At 60.2% G+C, this 19,037-nt stretch overlaps 2 protein-coding genes across 11 annotated transcripts in view; one reads left to right on the forward strand and one right to left on the reverse strand.

Moving 5' to 3' along the window:
- The first annotated feature begins 90 nt into the window (after window positions 1–90).
- On the forward strand, window positions 91–7,398 carry TMEM120A (transmembrane protein 120A). Of its 2 annotated transcripts, XR_005814063.1 has the most exons (13): window positions 97–293; window positions 1,758–1,876; window positions 2,314–2,430; window positions 3,074–3,133; window positions 3,750–3,845; window positions 3,966–4,055; window positions 4,458–4,523; window positions 5,039–5,100; window positions 5,295–5,387; window positions 5,789–5,853; window positions 6,382–6,450; window positions 6,532–6,758; window positions 6,899–7,398. XR_005814063.1 is itself a non-coding variant. In XM_040533095.1 (12 exons), the coding sequence occupies exons 1-12, from the start codon at window positions 219–221 to the stop codon at window positions 6,643–6,645; spliced, it is 1,026 nt and encodes a 341-aa protein (XP_040389029.1). In that variant the 5' UTR covers window positions 91–218; the 3' UTR covers window positions 6,646–6,812. The 2 variants fall into 2 exon arrangements, 1 of the variants encoding a protein (XP_040389029.1); XM_040533095.1 differs by lacking the exon at window positions 6,899–7,398 and having other exon boundaries at window positions 91–293; window positions 6,532–6,812.
- Window positions 7,399–8,064: 666 nt separating this feature from the next.
- The window catches only part of LOC121058072 (NADPH--cytochrome P450 reductase), a 29,032-nt gene continuing 18,059 nt past the window's right edge, over window positions 8,065–19,037 (reverse strand). For 8 of the 9 annotated variants that reach the window (XM_040533085.1, XM_040533084.1, XM_040533090.1 and 5 more), the window contains 14 exons: window positions 18,637–18,685; window positions 17,684–17,812; window positions 16,905–17,054; window positions 15,879–16,003; window positions 14,893–14,982; window positions 14,329–14,427; window positions 13,547–13,663; window positions 12,762–12,880; window positions 11,159–11,340; window positions 10,854–11,003; window positions 10,394–10,661; window positions 9,716–9,861; window positions 9,348–9,433; window positions 8,065–9,100 (listed from right to left, as the gene is read on the reverse strand). In XM_040533085.1, the coding sequence (XP_040389019.1) occupies window positions 8,956–9,100; window positions 9,348–9,433; window positions 9,716–9,861; window positions 10,394–10,661; window positions 10,854–11,003; window positions 11,159–11,340; window positions 12,762–12,880; window positions 13,547–13,663; window positions 14,329–14,427; window positions 14,893–14,982; window positions 15,879–16,003; window positions 16,905–17,054; window positions 17,684–17,812; window positions 18,637–18,685 (1,855 nt within the window). In that variant the 3' untranslated portion in view covers window positions 8,065–8,955. Of the gene's footprint in view, window positions 9,101–9,347; window positions 9,434–9,715; window positions 9,862–10,393; window positions 10,662–10,853; window positions 11,004–11,158; window positions 11,341–12,761; window positions 12,881–13,546; window positions 13,664–14,328; window positions 14,428–14,892; window positions 14,983–15,878; window positions 16,004–16,904; window positions 17,055–17,683; window positions 17,813–18,636; window positions 18,686–18,774; window positions 18,889–19,037 lie in introns of those variants that run through there. The other variant, XM_040533094.1, reaches the window with a different exon arrangement.

Below are 19,037 nucleotides of genomic sequence, written 5' to 3' on the forward strand. Positions count from 1 at the left end.
CCGGGCCCCGGGAGCCGCCGGTAGCGGGCGCAGCCCCGCCGCCGTCCCCCCCCCCCCCCCCGGCCCCCCCCCCGGTGCCGGTCCCGCCTCCCCCGGCTCGGGGCGTGCCCGGAAGACGGCGGCGGCGCCGGGCCCGGTGCCTGGCGGCCTCCGGCAGCCTCGGTGCCCTTCCGCCTCCGTTGCTTTGCCTGCCGGCCTCCGGCCCCGCCGCCTCCGCCATGGCCGGCGGCGCCTCGGCCGCCGACTGCCTGCGGGAGTGGGAAGAGCTGCAGGACGGCTACCAGCGCATCCAGGTACCGGCGGGCTCCGAGCCGAGCCCCCGCCCGCCCCGCAGCCTCCGAGGGCGAGGCTCCGGGGCTCCCCCGCCGCCCCTCTTTTGCCCTAAGGGCTCAGGACCCCCCCTCCCCAGCGCCCCCGGGTGGCTCCGTGCCGGGTGCTGCCGGCTCCGTTCCCGTCTGCTCCGCGAAACCTCCCGGGGAGAGGCTGAGGTCTGCCTGCGGGAGAGGCTGGGCAGGGGGCGAGGAGGCCGGGGGAGGCCGGGGGAGGCAGGGGCTGGCACCTCCCGCTCGGCCCCCGGCCGGCCCCAGCGGCCCCGGTTCCCTTTTCCCCTCCTTCCCCCGGCTGTTGCAGGCGCGCTGCGGCTGTGGCCAGATCTGGGGCAAGGGAGGCTTTGAGAAACCCCCGCCCTTGCTCCACAGGGGCTGTGGGGATGGAGCAGCTGGCCCCAGGCTGGCCCTGGGGACGTGACAGCTCTGTCCTGCGGCCCCGAGCCCCCCGCCCCAGCGCGGCTCTCCATCAGACCCCCTCGGAGCGCGGTGGTCCCGGTGTGGTGCAGAGCAGCAGGACCCAGGCCGGCACCTCTTTAGGAGCGGGTGTCACACGTGGCGCTTGGTCCCAGCTAACTGAGAGCAGCAGGAGTAGGGTAGGGTGTTTGCGGAGCACAAACGTCCTGCCGGGACATAAATCACTGCTGGGGGAGTGGGGAGCATCTGGGATCTGTTCTCCCCCTGCTGCAGCCACGCTGCTCGTCCCAGGAGGGAGACCGAGGTGTTTCCCTCCTCTGTTTCACCTTTCCCTGCTGGGAAGAGCTTTGACAGCTGCTGATAAAGTGCTCGATAAGAACCGCAGAGCCTGAAACACGTCTACACCAAGGTCTAGTCCAAGGGTTGTCGCGAGCAGCATTTAATTCTTTGGAGGTGGCGGCGCTGGGGCTGCCCCCAGTCGAGTTAAGGTTGTTTTTCAGCTGACTGGGACAAGGAGCATTGACATAGCGCGGTCTCTCCTTTCCTGTCTAAATATAGCAGAAGAATGGCATCTAGCGTTACCCAGGTGCCGTTGGGTTACGGTGGCACGTGGGGCCGTGCAGCTGGCCCCGCCGCGAGCCCTCCTGGCGCAGGGGCTCCCTCCAGCATCCCAGGGCAGGGCTGGGGGGCCTGGCCCAAACCACGGGCACCCAGGGTGACAGCAGCAGCAAAGCCACCTCTGTGCCCCCACAGCAGCGTTTGAGTCGCAGCCCCTTGGCTGCGGTCAGGGGGTTCTGCTAAAATAACTCCTGAGCCTTCTGCGCTGCTGCTCCAGTCTTGCCCCGATTCCTCGTGGGGCTGCAGGGCCGGGGGAGCAGGGGGCAGGTAGGCGAAGCCTGCCCGGTTTCTCTGGGGTCTTCCTGAGGTGCCAGCTGAGCAGAATGGGAGGGCATCAGGCACCCTGCGCCCTCCTAGAGCAGGTAGCTGGAGCGTGCTGCTCTCTCTCGTGCCCAGGATAATCACAAGCTGTACAAGCAGAAACTCGAGGAGCTAACCAAGCTGCAGGATGGGATCTCCAGCTCCATCGCACGGCAGAAGAAGCGGCTGAAGGAGCTGTCCTTGTCCCTCAAAAAGTAAGCTGGCGTCCTGCGACAGCCGGGGAGGAGAGGGTCACGAGGACGGGGCTACCGAATGCACTCCCGGCTCTCCCCAGTGCAAACGTTAAAAAGGGCTGTTGAGGTCTGGCTGTACGCAGGCAGGTTTTCCTCGGCTTTCCCTTCCCCAGTTGTGCCTTGGCTGCAGTTGGGAGCTTGAGCTGCCTGCTTGGCGGTGGGAAGAGCTGGGAAGAGCTGCTGCCCCTTCCCTTTCATCCCTGCTCCCTTCCCTCCAGCAATCCCCAGGCCTGCCCCACAGGAGCTCTCCCAGCAGCTGGAGGTGCAGACTCCCCTCCTGTTCGTCCTTCCCGTCCTTGGGGTGTCCTTGTCCGAGACACAGCCTCACATCACACCAGCCCGTGCTGGGCTGTGACCGAGGCTACCCTGATGCCACAGCGCCTGTGTTTCCTCCCCAGATGCAAGGCCCACGTGAGTCCCGAACAGCAGGAGTCCATCCAGGAGACCCAGAGCCTAATCAAAGAGAGGCAGAACGTCTTCTTTGAGATGGAGGCCTATCTGCCAAAGAAGAACGGGTAAGAGGCACCTCGTGGTCCCTTTGCCAGAGGGACTCGGGACAGCTGGGGTCTGCGGATGCCAGGGTCCTCCCGCGGCCGATCCTCTCCCTGCCAGAGGAGCTCCTGGGGAGGCAGAGGGCTGGAAGGTGGCTGGTGCCCTTGGAAGCTGTCGCCAGGGCCAGATCCTTCACCTCCACCCCTGGAGGAAACCTTAGTGCCCCTCTCGGAAGGACAAAAGCCTTCGATGCGCAGCACAAGCCCCCAGCAGCTGTAAAGCCGCGAGGCACGACCCTGCTGTCGCCCTGCCCTTGGCCGCTGCCACACTGCCTCGCTGCCCCAGGACGCCTGGGACTGAGCCAGCCCCGGCCTCCCCGGGCCCCGCCACCACCTTCTCCTGCCCTTGAGCCCCTGGCCAGCGCCCCGCTGGGTGCCGACGGAGGGGGTGGCTCTGGCCTTGGCCACCCCCCTGCCACCCTCGGGGCGGGATGCCAGCACCACGCACGCCTCCTGGCAGCGCCCGGTGGAAAACATCCGTGCGCCCCTTCCCCGGCGTCACCGCGCACGGGACGGGGTCGGGGAGGTGACGGCCGCGCCACGGGACGGCCGGGCAGCCGGCCAGCCCTGGGCAGGCGCCCACCGCACGCCTCTGCTCTCTCGCCAGGTTGTACCTGAGTCTGGTGCTCGGGAACGTGAACGTCACGCTGCTCAGCAAGCAGGCTAAGTACGGCCCGCGTGTCGCGGCCAGTGTGTGCTTCGGGGGGGGTTTGGGAGCCCCTTGTGTCACAAGGAAGCAATAAATCTTCCCCCGGGCATGTGGCTGCCTTGACCCACCTCGTGCAGATTCCGTCCCTGCTCTGTTCAGTTCCTCCCTTCCCAGAACCAGCCCTTGGCCCTGCTTTAGCTCCCGTGGCTGGGCTGGGACGGACCGTTCCGATCTGCCACCAACGCTGTGCCTGAGTTTCCCCCACGTCAGGGACTTCCAGGAGGGACAGAGTTGTGGCGAGCCCCCTCCTCTTCCCCTGGGGAAAAACTGGGCTTGGCCCTCAGCCCCCACGTGCAGGGAGGTGCTGAGCAGAGAGCCCCGACCCCATCCAGTTCCATCAGCTCCCTGAGAAATGCTGAACGGACACCGATCTGCTCGGCTCCCCTGGGAGCTCCCCCTGCTCACCAGCATGAATGCAGCATGGTTTGCTCTCTCAGAAGTGCCCAGAGGACAGGGTTTTCCCTTCGCACCTCCGAGAGGTTCCCAGCAGAGCAGCGTTTTTGCCCGGCCAGGCAGGACGGGAGGACGCAGACTGGCAGCAGCCACCTTGCTCCAACCTTGTGCTTCCCTGCAGGTTTGCCTACAAAGATGAGTACGAGAAGTTCAAGCTCTACCTCACCATCATCTTGCTCATCGTGTCCTTCTCCTGTCGGTTCCTCCTCAACTCCAGGTGAGCCTGGGCTGGGTGCTGTCCGTAAGGTGCTGGGCGTGGGTGAGCGTCCTGCGGCCGTCGCTGCTCGGTCCCTGAGCCTCGCTGCTGACCTTTCACCCCCGCTTTGCTTCACCCCAGGGTGACAGACGCCGTCTTCAACTTCCTCCTGGTGTGGTACTACTGCACCCTCACCATCCGGGAGAGCATCCTGATCAACAACGGATCCAAGTGAGTCCCTCGGGGCTCGGGGAGGGCAGCCGGGAGAGGGGCGTGCAGGCACCTGGTCCCCCCCGTGGGGCCACGGCGCAGCTCCGCGCTTCCCAAGGGAGCAGATGATGCCTCCTACTCAGGGTGTGTAGCAAACCCCGGTAATTAGCCGCACGAGCTGGCTTTAGGAGGCAGTTGCTGGCGTGGGAGGGATGAACTCACCGTGTGGAGGTGGTGGGGAAGCCGGAGCAGCCCCTGAGTGCCACCTGGACCGGGGGCGCTGGGTCCCCACTCTGCACGCGGCCATCCCTGCTCCTCGCCTTGCCCGGGGAGACAGAGGGTGGCTGGCACGTGGCTGGCTCTGCTTTCCTGGGCTGTGCTTGGTTCTTGACTCCTGACCCCTCGCCTGTGTCTGCCTTCCAGAATCAAGGGCTGGTGGGTTTTCCACCACTACGTCTCCACGTTCCTGTCGGGCGTCATGCTGACTTGGTAAGCCTGCGTCCTCCTGGCTCCTGGGGGTTCGGACTGCAGCCTGCCTGGTGACAGGGCCTTTACCCTCCATGCGCTGACCCGTAGCTGTATTCCTGCTCCACGGACATTGTGGTCTAACGGGCAACTCCACGCGGTCCTCACCAGGCCCAAGCACTCCAAAGAGCAGCAGCCACCAGCACGTAGCAGGGCAGGCAGCACTGCTCGGGGCTCTGGGTTGGGAAACGTGACCCCGAAGTGTTGCAATCCTTGTCCAAGGGCTGCCGCAGTGTTTTCCTGACCCCTGCACCAGCTGCCTCCCCACTGCTGGCTCCCCAAGCCGGACGCTGTTGCACTGACTTGCTGCAAACACTGTTCAACAAGACACTAACGCGGGGGAGCTGCGCTGGGGTACCCGAGCTGGGGAGCCCCCCGTTTTGGTGGCAGCAGTGCCGTTACCACAGCTGTGGGGCAGGCAGGGCTGAAGGCGTCTCCTCGCAGCCCCGCACACCCCAGCCAGCATCCTCTCTCCCCAGGCCGGACGGGCTCATGTACCAGATGTTCAGGAACCAGTTCCTCTCCTTCTCCATGTACCAGAGTAAGTGCTGCTGTGCCTGCTGGGTTCTTGACACGCGGAGAACTGGCTGCGGTTGCTCAAAGCTCTTAGCTCACCTGGGTTTTCCCTTGGCTTTTCTCCTGCCTCCCTGGGGCGAGGAAGGTCTCAGAGCAGGGACGATGTGGCTGAGTGCCACAGGCCGGTGCCTCCTGCCCTCATCTGCCCTCTCCTTGCAGGCTTTGTGCAGTTCCTCCAGTACTACTACCAGAGCGGGTGCTTGTACCGGCTCCGAGCGCTGGGCGAGAGGCACAACATGGATCTCACTGTGGGTAAGCCAGGATTGCCCTTACTGGTTGTCCCAGACCTGCTGTCACCTCTGCTCCTGGGCCCACAGCTTCTGGCAGCCTCCCTCCCAGTACGACTGGTGCTAGGCTGTGGGAGCTGTGGTTCCTGTTAGAAGCAATCTAGAGAGCGGCCTCTGCAGCCCAGGGAGCTCGCTGTGAGGGTAGTCCCACGCAAGGAGCTTCCTCCAGAGGCTCCACTAGACCCCAAGGCTAGGAAAACCTGCCTGAGTCCTCCCTGCACACACAAGTGCCCTTGGGGAGGCTGCATGAGCCTTCAGGACCTCAGTGAGGGACATGGCCACTGAACTTCCTTGCCCCTGACCTCAGGAGCTTGGCTCCATCTGGCCCCCTAACGAGCGTGTTCTGCAAACCTTCATCCTCTGCAGAGGGCTTCCAGTCCTGGATGTGGAGAGGCCTCACGTTCCTGCTCCCCTTCCTCTTCTTTGGGCAGGTGAGTGCGCACCGATCCTCGCGGGGACCTGCAGGAGGCCAGAGCCTCAGGGGTGACTGAGTCGTAGCGCGTTCCCGCTGCGCCCTACGGAGGCCGGAGGCTGAGCCTTTTCCTTTTTGCACCAAAGCACCACCTCCACAGCTTGGCTAGCGAGATGGGGTAGCTGTGCCAAGTGTTCGAGCGATGTGCAAAGTACAGCAGAGGGGCTGGCTCTGCCAACCCTCCCCGAACCCTTCTGAACGTCAGCTCTCGAGCTGCTGCCCAAGGTCCAATTCCTCCTTAAATCGGTCAGGCTGATGGCCGAAAGCAGTAGGCTGGTGGGAGGCTTGCTGCAGGCTGCTGGGCTCCAGAAGGTGGCAAGGAAGGGGGAAACGTCCCAGCTGGGTCCCCTAGGGGATGAGTGCTGTGGTCCCGGTGCCATGCCGGGGCAGGCTGGCCTCACGCAAGGTTTGTGCCTGGAGGAGTGTCGGGATGAGCAGCAGCACAGGGCTGAGCCTTTGAAAAGCCCTAAGCCTCCTGTCTCTGCAGTTCTGGCAGCTGTACAACGCCGTCACCCTCTTCCGGATGATCCAGCACCCGGAGTGCAAGGAGTGGCAGGTAAGGGGGGCTCCAGACGGCTGCCCGGGGAGGGGGCGTCTGTGCCGGGCACGTCCCTCCGCTGACCCACGCCTCCCGCAGGTCCTCATGTGCGGCCTCCCCTTCTTCATCCTCTTCCTGGGGAACTTCTTCACCACACTCCGCGTTGTCCACCAGAAGTTTCAGAACCAGAACAAAGACACCAAGCGGGACTGAAGAGGGGCGCTGTAGGGGCCAGGACTTGCTTCTCCCCACTGGCTCCGTCCTCCGTTCCCATCTCCTTGCCTCGATGCCGTCCGGACTCGGGTGTCTCTCCCCGTTCCGTGGAAGCCCGGACGCGGGACAGAGCTCGGGGGCTGCTCATGAATAGAAGCGTTTGCTGCGGTGCTGGATCCGTGCCCGTGTCACTCACCTGGCAGCAGGAGCACCCTGCACCTCTGTCCTGCCTGCCTTCCTCCCCTGGGAGGAGCAGGGGGCCCGGGACAGCCGCTCCCCTCCTCTGTGCCCTGAAGACATTTGCAGGGATGGTTCTGGGGTGGAGCCCGACTCCTCCTCGCCCTGCTGCGGGCAGGGAGCAGCCTGGGGCACCCAGCTTGCATCAGCACCCTTGGGACGAGGCCGGGTGTGAGGCTGACGGGTGCCTGGTGCTGAAGGCTCACCTTGTCCCCAGCCCTGCAGCCGGGGCAGCTCCTGGTGCTGAAGGCAGAGGCCAGCAGGGAGCAGTCGCTGCCCCGGCAGCCCCCTGGGCTTTCGGGGGAGGTCGGGGCCATGCAGACACGCTGGCTTCCAGCATGGGCTGCCCCCGGTTCCTCCTCGCTGCAGAGGGTGCTGAGCTGGAGGAGCTGGGGCAGGGGAGGGGTGGGAGCACCGCGAGCCCGCCCCAGGCTTTACTCTGGAGCTGTGCGAGCAGCACCCTGGGCTTGCATCGCTGGAGGATGCATGTGCAAAAATAATAAAGGGAAGGCGCTGCCTCGGTTTGCTGGGGTCGTGGCGCAGTTTGCAGGCTCTGCTCTGCACTTAGGGCCAGGCTGGCTGTGGGCTGAAGGAAGGTGGTGGGGAGGGAAGAAAACCATCCCCAGCTGCCCCCAGGCCAGCCTAGGGTGCAGAGCTTCCCAGCTGGGTGCGCTGGGGAGGGGAGGGCTGAGCAGAGCAGGGCTGGGAGCTGCCAGCGCCCTCCCACAGCCCCCCGGCACACACAGCCCCTGTGCCACCGGCTGCGGCCGCAGAACAAGCAGAGCAGGGACACCCCAGGCAGGATTCAGTGTCCCTGAAGCCTGGTACTACTGCAGGGAACTCCTGAAACGTAGGAAACCAAAGAGCATTTCTAGTGCAGCTGTGTCTCGGTCCCGAGCCGCCTGCCCGCTGTGCACCGCTGCTGTCCTCACCTCCCTGCCTGGGCTTGGCACCTCGGGGAGGAGCTGCCCCAAGCCTCCTGCCAGCCGAATCCCACAGCTGCTGCCTCCTCCTCGGGTCCCCTCCATGCAGGGAAGGCTGCGAGGCCGCAGCTGCTGCTCCTGCCTGCCTGCCTGCCTCCTTCGGCTGAGCAGGGGGGCGCGTGGGAGGGCAGGAAGCAAACTACAGAAACTGTGTTTTTATTCCAAGGGCACGTATATTTAAATAATTTACAGTCATTGGAAAGCCTGAAAGTTTTTTTTTTTTTTTCCATGATTAAATCACAAAGATGTTAAAATAAAAATAGTATTTAAAAAATGAGCGTACACCGCATGACGGAGGGGCTGGGCACAGGGGAGCCAGCGGCTGCAGGACCCAAGGGAGCCAGCAGGGCCCCAGCAGCCGTGACCCCAGAGCAGGTCTCTTCCAGAGGGGACAGGAGCCGCCCCTTCCCTGGAGCAGAGGAGGGCAGCAGGGGAAGGAGAGGGGTGCCTGCGGGGTCCCAGCTGGCCCCGGCTGGGTGCTGGCTCTGCCTTTTCCTCAGAGCAGCCGCCTGCTGTCGTTTGGTGATGGCACGGGGCAGCTCTGCGCCCGAAGCCGGCTGCCAGCCCCGCGGCTCCAGTCCTAGAGGTGGCCAAACAGGGTGGGAGGGAGGCGAGAGCAGGTCGCTGCCCCACACCGTGCCCTCGCACCAAACCCTCAGCACAGGGCGGGGGGCGGGGGGCGGGGGGGCTGCCCGGCTCCTCCACCCCCTGCCATCTCCAGCCTGCCTGGCGCGAGGGTGGGCAGCAGCTCCGGGAATAAGGCAGCACCTCGTATGCAGGAAGGAGCCCAGAGCTCCCCCGGTGCCACCTGTCCCTCCTGCCGGCGTCGGCTGTCACCAACCCCAAGGCGAACACCGGGGACAAAGCCCCAGCCACCCCCCTGCCCCTCTCAACCCCTTCCACCCCCTGGGACACGCAGCCTGCCCTGGAGACGGCTGCAGCCCAGGAGGGGCTGGGGGTGACACTGGGGTCGCTGTAGGCTGAGGACGAGGCTGTCACCCACAGGAGCAGCGGGCGGGCAGGCACCTTCTGCCTCCCACAGGCCCGTTCCTGGGGACCCGTTCTCTCCCTGGCCCCACCAGCCCCGCTCTTAGCTCCAGACGTCCAAAGAGTAGCGGCCCTTAGTCATCAGTTTCTTTACATAGTCCGTGGCCTGGGACTGGCTCATGTTCCCATACTCAGCCACGATCTCGTAGAAAGTGTTCTGTACGTCCCGGGCCATGTTGCGGGCATCCCTGGAAAGGAGAAGACCGTGAGCGAGGTGGTGACACGGAGCCACCAAGCCCTGGTTGTCTCTGAACACCCAGATGGGGAGGGTTTGCTCAGCCCAGCACATTTAAGCAGGCTGCTCACCATCCCCTAGAACAAGGATGACAAAACCCTCCCAGGACTTGTAACACGGCAGTGGGTAAGTTGAGTCATGCCCGTTTTCCAAAAAACAGGAACGTTTTCCCAAAGTCCTTTCCCTGCCCCTTGACTTACCCACACACATAGATGTGAGCATTTCCATCATTCACCAGCTTCCAGATGTTCTCCTTGTTCTTCTTCAGTAAGTGCTGAACGTAAACCTGGCAGGAAACAAGCAGGGGGGAGGTGAGCGGGGCAGAGCCCCCGTACCCCCAAGCGGTGTCACAGGCTGGGGCGAGGGAGGGAAGCCAAGCCCATGCCCATGCCCACAGCTCGCCCACCCCACGCAGCCCCACGAGGCAGCAGAGGAGCTGGGGATTCCCGTGACTGCCACGGCCGTTCCCTGACAGCAGGCTGCGTGTTTCCAGCCTTATTTTCCCCCTAGCACCATGAGCTGGGCAGGGCGAGCAGCCGGGGTGGGGGGGGGCGGGCAGGAGCAGTACCTTCTCAGCCTGGTCCCTGGAGAAGGCGACGTTGAGCTGGGTGAGGATGCCCTCCTGCTGGAAGCGGGCCAGCTCCTCGCGGTACAGGTAGTCCTCGCGCTCGCGGCGGCAGCCGTAGTACAGCACCGTCTCGCCCACCTCCTTGCCTGCAGGGTCACAGGGCATGCACTAATCCGCCGGCCCCCAGCAGCACCCGGGTCCTGCCACCCCCACCTCCCCCTGTCCAGCTCGCCCAGGAAAAACTTCTTTACCAAAAGGGTTGTTAGGCGTTGGAACGGGCTGCCCAGGGAAGTGGTGGAGTCACCATCCCTGGAGGTCTTTAAAAGACATTCAGATGCTGAGCTTAGTGATATGGTTTAGTGGAGGACTTGTTGGTGTTAGGTCAGAGGTTGGACTGGGTGATCTTGGAGGTCGCTTCCAACCTAGATGATTCTGCGATTCTGGGCTGGCAGAGCTGTGCTGCTGCCTCTGTTTATGAGGAGAAGCTCATTCAATAGCTACATGCGTTAGAAATGAGTGTAAGTGACCCGACTCTGGTTATTTGGGGAGGTGGTCGCAGATTTGACCCATCAGCGAGGTGTGACCAGCACAAGCTGCTGGGCAGATGGAGGCGCTGTCCAGCCCCGCAGAGCACTGCCCTGCGGCAGCTCATGCCCAGGGAGGTTTCTGGGCGCTCACCTTGCTGTTTGAGCCAGGCCCGCTCCTGGATGAAGCCGATGAAGGGGGCTATGCCAGTCCCTGGTCCGATCATGATGACGGGCGTGCTGGGCTTGAAGGGCAGGCGGAACTGGGACTTCCTGACGTACATGGGCACCAGAGAGTTGCTCCCGTTCTCGTTGGGCACCTTGTTTTTGAGCCAGTTGGTGGCCACCCCTTTGTTCAGCCGCCCCGTCTTGGTCTCGTACTCCACCGTCACAGCACAGATGTGGATGGCGTTGGGGTGAACCTGCGGGAAGGGGACGTCAGAGCCAGGCAGAGAGGGAGCCCCCACAGCAACGTGGGACACCCAGTTTCCCTCTGCGGACCCTACACAGGTCGGGATAACCCCACTTCTCAGCCATGGAAGGACCGTGGTGCTGTGCTGCCAAAGCTCCAGTGCCTTCCCAGCACCCTTCGTCCCTGCCAGGAGCACGCTCACCTTGGAGGAGGAGGCGATGGAGTAGTAGCGGGCCTGCAGGCGGGGCAGGAGCTCACACAAGTGGTCGATGGGGGGGCGCAGCGAGGGCATGTCCTGCAGGATGGCCAGGATGTTCCTCCGGGCCTCCACCACCCAGCTGAGGTAGAGAGCCTGTGGGCAAGGAGGGCACGTGCACGGTGACTTCCCCAGAGCTCCCTGCACACGGTGCCCAGCAGCCCTGCGTCCCTTCTGGCCCCCCCCCAGCCCCAGCCCCCAGCCCTGGCCCCAGTTCAACCCAGCTCTGCTGGGGAGGCTGCAGCTCCCACCTTCCCCTCCGCAGTGGACGATGCCATTTTTCGGAGACGCTCCTGCTCGCTGCTGTCGGTGGCGTACTGCGCTAGCTCGTAGAGCACGTTGGTGCGGGGCGGGTTGGTGATGTCCAGGTAGTACGTCAGGGCTGTGCGGTACGACGTGGGGCAGGGGAAGGGGTGTTTCTTATTGGATTCCTCTGGAGGAGACAAGAGGAAAGAGGAAAAAAAAAAAAAAGTAAGTGAACAATTACTTGTTAAATCAGAGATTTCCTGCCAGTGCTACATGCAGTACAGGGGTCAGACGCAGCAGGGGAGGAGAGAGAAGCCCCAGGGCTGAAGCAGCCTCCTGGCCAAAGCCCTGCTCCCACCACGAAGCAGCGCCAGCACAGGGCAGCCCCGTCCCCAGGCAACTGTCTCCTGGTTGCCCATTCTGCATTTCACAGGTGCCACCCCGACGGGACACTGACCCAAAACATCCACGCACGCTGCAGAGGGCAAGGGCTTGGCTCATCGTCCTGTCTTCCAGGGGCAGCAACATTCAGGGCAGGGGGAGCAAGAGTGCAGCTGATCCAACAGCTCAGGTGACACGTCTTGCTCTCTGCCTACCGTCTCCAAGTACTTCGACGCCCCCTGTTTTTGTTCCCTGCCTCCCACGGGAAGTCTCACTGCACAGACACACCTTGGGAAGGCCACGCGGAAGGCACGGCGTGCCCTCAGCCTGGAGAACAGCAGTGCTTGGACCCTGGGGTCCACGCAGAGGTGGGAGCAGGTTTCCCAGGGTGAGCTCAGGGCAGAGACATCCAGCAAAATGCCAGGCCCAGCAGGAGGAGGCTCTGCACGGCTAGTTTGGCTTCATGCTCTTAATGCCCCCGTCAGACCTGCCCTCGGAAGCATCCTTTGGCCACGGACATCTGTGCTCACAGCCCCCGGGGAGGTGAAGCACCAGCAGCCAAGGCTGGAGCCATTCAGTTTAGCAAACTAAGAGCACCAAAAGGGACACGAAATGACGATATGAGGCCAGACACCAGACCAGAGCTCCAGCAGTCCATTAAAGCCAATTGCTCTCTGGAAACCAGGAGCCAGTTCCTGGGCCAGCAGCTCTGATGCCTTGGGGCAGGCTTCACCGCCTCAGGAGCAAGACGGGCAGCAGCTGTAACCTCCCTCTTGCCAGAGGCGAGCTCTGCTGGGAACGGTGCCCAAGAGAAGCTCTTTGAATCGGCACTGAGACGTGCTCTCCTCTGGCAGCTCCGTCCCCAGGCCCGTGCATTCTCCAGGGACTCAATACCAGCGTTTCAGGCTCCAGAGCTCCTCTCGAGCTCTGGGGCTGCAGCAGCAGAGGGATGCTCCGGTGGGCTGGTGCTCTGTGATCAGGAGCATGCTGTTACGTAACTTGTTGTTGAATGGGCACACCGAGTACATTTCACAACTGACCCACTTCGGCTGGCTCACAGCAGGCTCTGAGCCACTGCCGCAAAATGGCTCCGCACTCAGAGTGGCCGCGGGATGTCCCTGTTTGCCTTACGGGACCCGGAGGGGATCTGACCTCTGCTCTGGTGGCAAGGACACGAGGCCGTGGCAGAAGGGGAGCTACTGATGCTCAGGGGTGATCCACACTCACCGTCCAAGTTGTTCAGGGACATGATTGTATCCAGGTCCGTGCCCAGGATCTCGCCAATCTGATTCACCAGAGATGAGTCATTGGCCGGGTACACAGCCACGTGGTCCCCAGACTCATACCTGGTACGAAAACAGGAAGAGAAGAGATGAAAATTGGCACTTCTCGCCCACGCCAAGCCCAAGCTGCTCAGCTGGAGGACGAGCAGGCTGGAGCTCAGCAGGACAGCAGGGCTGAGCTCCTGCACAGCACCTGCAGGGTCAGGGACCCCCGAGCTGGCAGTCAGAGCAGCACAGGACCACTGGGGAATAATGGTTTTAAGAACCTAGTCTTTTATGGGGGAGCTCCAAGATAACAGCAGTTTTGCCACAGACTTCAGTGAGGCCAGGCTTCCAGCAAGGACAGGCCAGGTCCCTGTGCTGTGCTTTCTCACAAGCACACAGACGAATTTAAGCCAGCAAGAGGGCTGAAGAGCAGGGCTCTATCCTCCCTTTGCTCATCCGTCTAAGCCAAGCAAACGCAGACGCGAGCCATCCCCAGTTCCTGCCCCTCACAGTTTGTCTGCCCCCTTGTTCTTTGGACAACCCCTAGAGAATTCCTGCAGCTGGCACTGCTCAGGTGGGATGGATGTGCAACTATGGAAGGGCTCAGGGTGGTGAGCTACAGCCCAAAAAGTGGGAGAAAATCCTGATTTGGAGTACCTGATATGTGGTCCAGAAGCCAAGAGGGGGCAGTGTTAAGTTTTGGCTCCAGACAAAAGAGGGCAGCAGCCTCCCATGGGCAACTACCTGATTTTGGAATTGGAGATGTCCAGCTCCAGGTGCATGAGGTGTCGCTCTCCGCCCTCGTTCAGCTTACGATTCTCTGTAACCACAGCCAGGAAGGGGTTCTTGGCATCAAATGGTCTGGAAGGAAAGACAAAGACCTCTGGGTTACTCTCCTGCAGGCTCACAGCACTGCTTTCATCCAGGAATGCTCCAGAGCAGGCTTCCACCATCTGAGCACAGGGCTGCCCTGGCTCTTGTTTCAAAGCACACCACAGCACGAAACTTATTACGATCCTGCTGCTACCCACACCGGCAAAGAAAACAGATCATTTTCCTTCTAAGCACAGCCCAGCAGTCAACAGCTCCTACCCCATTAAGAATGAGTGATGCAACAGGGGATTAGAGGGAGTGTCACATCTCAAAGCGACATTTCAGGTTGGAATTCATTTACACAATTAATCTCCCCACAGCAATACTGCAAGCAGCCATCGTGCATTAACTGCTCCGGGGGACGAAAGGCTCCAGACTGACCTCGAGACGAATGCTGGGAACTTACCAGCCAAAACAGTGCCTGTGAACACAGCCAACTTCTCAAACACCAATGATTCATTAACTGGGGAACCCCCAAGAGTCCCAGGAGAGATCTGAGCCCACATCTCTTAGGCAAACATCTGCCCTGTGGCTGTGCTGCCAAAATGACCCTGCCTGCATGGCATGTGGTGTTAGAAACATCAGCAACACCAGCAGTCGAAGCCTGACCCATGCACACTCCGTCTAGGGGTCTAGGGCAGTTTGGCACTCACGGCTTCTGGTTCTCGTAGCTTTTGAGACGGCCCATCTCACCCGTGTACACTTTGTTCATGTTCACATCCGTGTGCACCACGAGCTCGTACTGGCGGATGCTAGAGAAAAAGGGAAAGAAAAGAGGAAAAAAGTCAAACTGGGAACGACAAGGTGCAATTGGAACCATCCCCTGCTTTGCTGGATTTGCTGCAGTTCAAAAAAAAAGCCACTTTCACCCCTTCATCCCTCCTGAGACACGAGCAAGCACGGAGATGATGCAGAAAGCCCAAACAGAAGAAACATTCACTTCACTGGGAGTATCACCAACCTAACAGCCACGCCCGAAGGAACTAAACCCAGCACATCGACCCTTCAAAACAGAAATCCAGAGCTGCATTCGAGTTTGTGCCAGGACGGGCTCAGTCTGAAGAGCCCCACTCACTGATCTGCTCCGTGTGTGCCCTCCAGCCCGGAGGAGGTGGCAGCACGCAGGAAGGGGGCAGTGGCTCAGGCCTGATGGCACAGCCACCGCTCAAATGCGGTTGATCCCTCTGGCACCCAGAAGCTGCTGCTCCGACACCCACCTGGATTCTTCTCCTGTAGCCTCCACCCCGAAGTGCTCGCACACGGCCGGCCAGAACTGCTCCCTCCAGGTGATGAAGTCCTCTTCCAGGCTAGGCAGGGCAAAAGAGAGGTTCAGTAATGCTGCCCATGAGAAAGCAGAAGGGCATTCCCAGAGGAGCTGTCTCAGATCCCTATGAACTTCCTCCTTCACCATTTGCCCTCGGAGCCGGGCAGTTTTGGTGCCTCCACATGCCCACAGATCAGCCTCAGAGCATCTTCAGGGCACGAAGTGGATGGGAGGGAACTCCTGCTGCACCAACCACCCCTCCCTTCAGGGCTCTGCCAAGGAAGGTTTTGTTATTCAGGCTTGGTCTTTGCCCATCTCATGCCCACTCCTGGCATTAAGTCGCCTTCCTACAAGGCAGGTTCCAACCTGGAAGGGTTTATTTTCCTAGATTCAGAGCCTCCCACACATGGCATAGCCCTCTAATTAAATCTTGCAGTCCTTGGAGGCAAAGCCATAGGTTGATGTAATTTCCATGGTTAAGCTCCTGCCAGAAGGGTGTTCAGGTGAGCACAATCATTTCTGGACCTCTGAGTTGGAACAGTGCTGCGTTCTACCATAAAGCAAACAGTTCACAAAGAAATGGAGCCTGGCTCCTCCACGGGGATGGAGGAACTTATCCATGCAGGCTGGGATATCAGGGGAGCTGCAGAAGGGCACAGGCAGAAGCGGCTGTGAAGCCTTGCAAAGAACACAGCTACGGTCATTTAAAGCTGCTGTGGGATTTCCCCAGGTACAGGACTCCCTAGGATGCTCAAGGTACCAAGGGATCTGACTGATCTCTGTAGGAGAGAGACCAGACACACACTCAGGGACATGTCAGCTACCACAACTAGCCCTAAGGAGTTAATTTCTGTCTTAGCGGTAGATCCAACTCCCTGCCAAGGTCCCTTCCATGACGCTTTAGCCAGCTCAGACCGACCCTAAAGCCGAGCCACTCACTTGCCATCGTCATCTCCCAGCCCAAGTTCAAAGATGCGCTGAGCTCCGAGCTCCTCCAGTCTCTTGTCCACGTACTTCCCCATGGCATTGAAGTGTTCGTACGTCTTGTTCCCCAGCCCAAAGACCTGGAAGAGAATGTTGATAAGCACAGGGAAGCAAGGACTGGATTTCCCCCAGCCAGCCAGCGTCCTCTGACCAGCAGCACACAAAGGATGATGAAATAAGAACACAGCAGACAGACAGCAGTAACTCTCCTGGGTCCCCATCAGCTATTTGTGAACTTTCTGAGTTACGACCTACCCCTGGCTTTGCCCAGGAGACCCAGGAGAGTGCCTGCTCAGCTGGCAACTCTGCTCTGAGCTGGGCCTCAGGCACAACGAGGGGATGTGCACACAGGAGCTGCCCGTGCCAGCTCCTTTAGGGGCCAGTAAGGGGCTGGACTGCCAGCAGACCACTTGCTGTCCCTCCCCTCCCACAGACCACTCAGCGAATGCTTCCTGACTGCTTTGTACGGAGCAGCTTAACATCTCCAGCAGAGGATTTTCCCCTCGTTTGCAATTGTGATGCAGCCTAAGGAACTTGGCTGGGGTTTAGGTGAGGTGGCTGTATCTCAGCCAATTATTCAGCTCAGCACAGGAAAAGAGCCACGCACTCCTCCAAGTGATTTAATTTGTGGGAGAAGATCTGGCCAAGGGCTGCTCAATTAGCTTCTGAACAGCAGCAGCAGCAGCCTGTAACTCATTTACAGACCTTATATTCAATGCCTGCTGGGCTGTTTGCAGCAAGACATCGCCAGCAAACCCTCATGATTTAGGGAGTACAGAGCGTGCTCCAACAGCTGCGTTTAAAGCCCCCAGATATGTGTTTGCAAATATCTGTGCAGCTTGGAGACAGAGACAATAGGGACCGCATCCAGAAGAGGCACAGACATCATGTTGTGCCTTTACCCAAGCCACGTGCAAGCACAGTGGAGGGCTTTTGACTTCCCTGCCCAAATGCAGCAGAAACTGGAACGAACCAACTTACTGCAAATCGGAGACCCGACAAGTCAGCGTCCGCCTCCTGCAGCCAGTCGTAGAAGTCCTGGGCATTGTCCGTGGGGTCGCCCTCCCCGTAAGTGGCCATGCAGAACACAGCCAAAGACTTATCGATCTCGGAGAGGCGGCTCAGGTCCGACTGCAACAAAGCAAAGAGTAAATCTCCAAGAGTCCCACAACACGGCTATCGGGCAAACCTGTTCCTACAACACAGCTACAGCCCTGGTGCACAGAGCAGCACCACGTCATGTCAAACAACTAATTACAACAGGGGCTGGGGAAAGACCAAAGCCACCTGAAATGGCAAGGGAAATAAAGCTAACCACACCCTCACTGGGCTGAAATCAATACTTCTACCCCACTAGAAAAGCGATTCAATTTTCTATCTAGGCTGTAAGGGACAGGATTGTTGTTCCATCTAGAGAACAACACGGTATCAGTGCCTCTGTGCCAGACTGCTGCAGTATGGGACCAATGCTAACTACAGAAAGAACACGGAGCAGGTTTCACGCTGCCAACAGATGACTTACGACTCCCAAACACCCCAGGTTACCCTCCTTTTTCAGACACGTTGCAGAGTTCACCCCAAATCCATAGACTGACATGGACCGAGCCCACCTCAGCACCTCTCAGGCTCATCCAATTTCCTTTGCTCCTCTAAGTACCACTGCTAACAGGGCAACAGTCCTTTGGCCACGTTCTTTCTGCTTTTTGGAGGCCTCTGGACGGATATGATCTATCCTGAGGCCGTGTTCGTGTCTAAGTTACCAAGTCATACTCCTCTGGGTCTGCTGCCATGCCGCGGAGGCCATAGCGGTGAGCGTCCTTGGAGAGGCGATTGGCAAACTCCTCCGCCGTGCCCGTCTGGGAGCCATAGAAAACCACGATGTTTCGTCCCTGGAGAGAGGAAGAAATCCCCGTTAAATGGTGATTACTCATCTGGCAAAGGCACAGAGGAAGTGCTTCTCGTCAGAGACAACGGGAACGCCTGGGACCAGGAGCCCGGCAGCTGGAAGGAGCCTGCGTTTGTCCACGAGGCACCGCCAGGCTTGTGGCAGAAGACTCAAAGCTAAGCTGTTAGCAGGAATATCACTCTTGTCATCTCCGAGGTGACTCGGGTCAGACTGTAACCAAAGAACAAACCCTCGAGGTTTGTTCTCAGCCTCGAGGCTGCACGGTGACTCCTGGAAACAGGGAACTCCCTGGATGAGAGCAGCTTTGCCAAAGCTTTGGGGAAGTGCCCGAACACAGGAGCTCCTGCTCTGCAGCAAGCCAGCTACTTTGATGTAAAATGGAAAACGTATCCAGCCCTCGCCTTTCCCTCTGCTTCCTCTTGCGTGCAGTCCAACAGTCAAAAGCTGCCAGCTCTGTGTGCAATTCCCATCTCAGAGCGAGCCAGATTCAGGAGCCAACCCCACAGACACACAGCTGGCAGCCAACGACTTTGAAGTCGCTGCTATTTCCCTCCTGACTTCGACCTCACGTTACATTTCTTTTTTTCTTGCATCAAATTGTCACTTTAATTTTCTCTCTCTAAGAGCAACTCTCATGCACAGACTGCTCGAGCTGCTCCTGCCTCCCCACGCAGCCCATCTCCGGATGCTCGTTGCAGCAGACACGTCTGGATGCAAACAGGTCCCCCCTGCTGACAGTCCCCAGGGGAAAGGGAATGCCACGAGCTCCGTCATCCTCCCAGCACAGCGTGCATCCAGGCAGCTTACCGTCTTCTTCATCTTCTCAATGAAGCTGCTGTCTCTCGGTGAGGATGGTCTGAAAGACAGGAGGAATCCCCGTTCAGATGAGTGCGCTCATTCTTTAAGGTCAGGGATAAGCAAGTAGGGAACAAAGTAGTCCCCAACCTATATCAGATCTCAGGAAGGCTTCCAAAGAAGGGAGGTCCCCCATCAAACACGTGTTTAGCCTGTCCCAGGCTGTCCATCTGCAGGGTGGCTTCTCCGCACGCAGCCGCGGAGCGGAGGAAAAGCGAGCTGCTAGGAAGAGCCCAGGAGCTCAGCCCTGGGCAGCAGGAAACTTTTACTCTGAAAACTGCCCCATAACTGCTGGGCAGGTTAAGGGACCTCACAGAGCTGGGATGCGAGAGGATGCCTTCGAATTAACCGCA

This window comes from Cygnus olor, chromosome 20 (genome assembly GCF_009769625.2).
Source record: "Cygnus olor isolate bCygOlo1 chromosome 20, bCygOlo1.pri.v2, whole genome shotgun sequence".
In the NCBI taxonomy this organism is placed as follows: Eukaryota; Metazoa; Chordata; class Aves; order Anseriformes; family Anatidae; genus Cygnus; species Cygnus olor.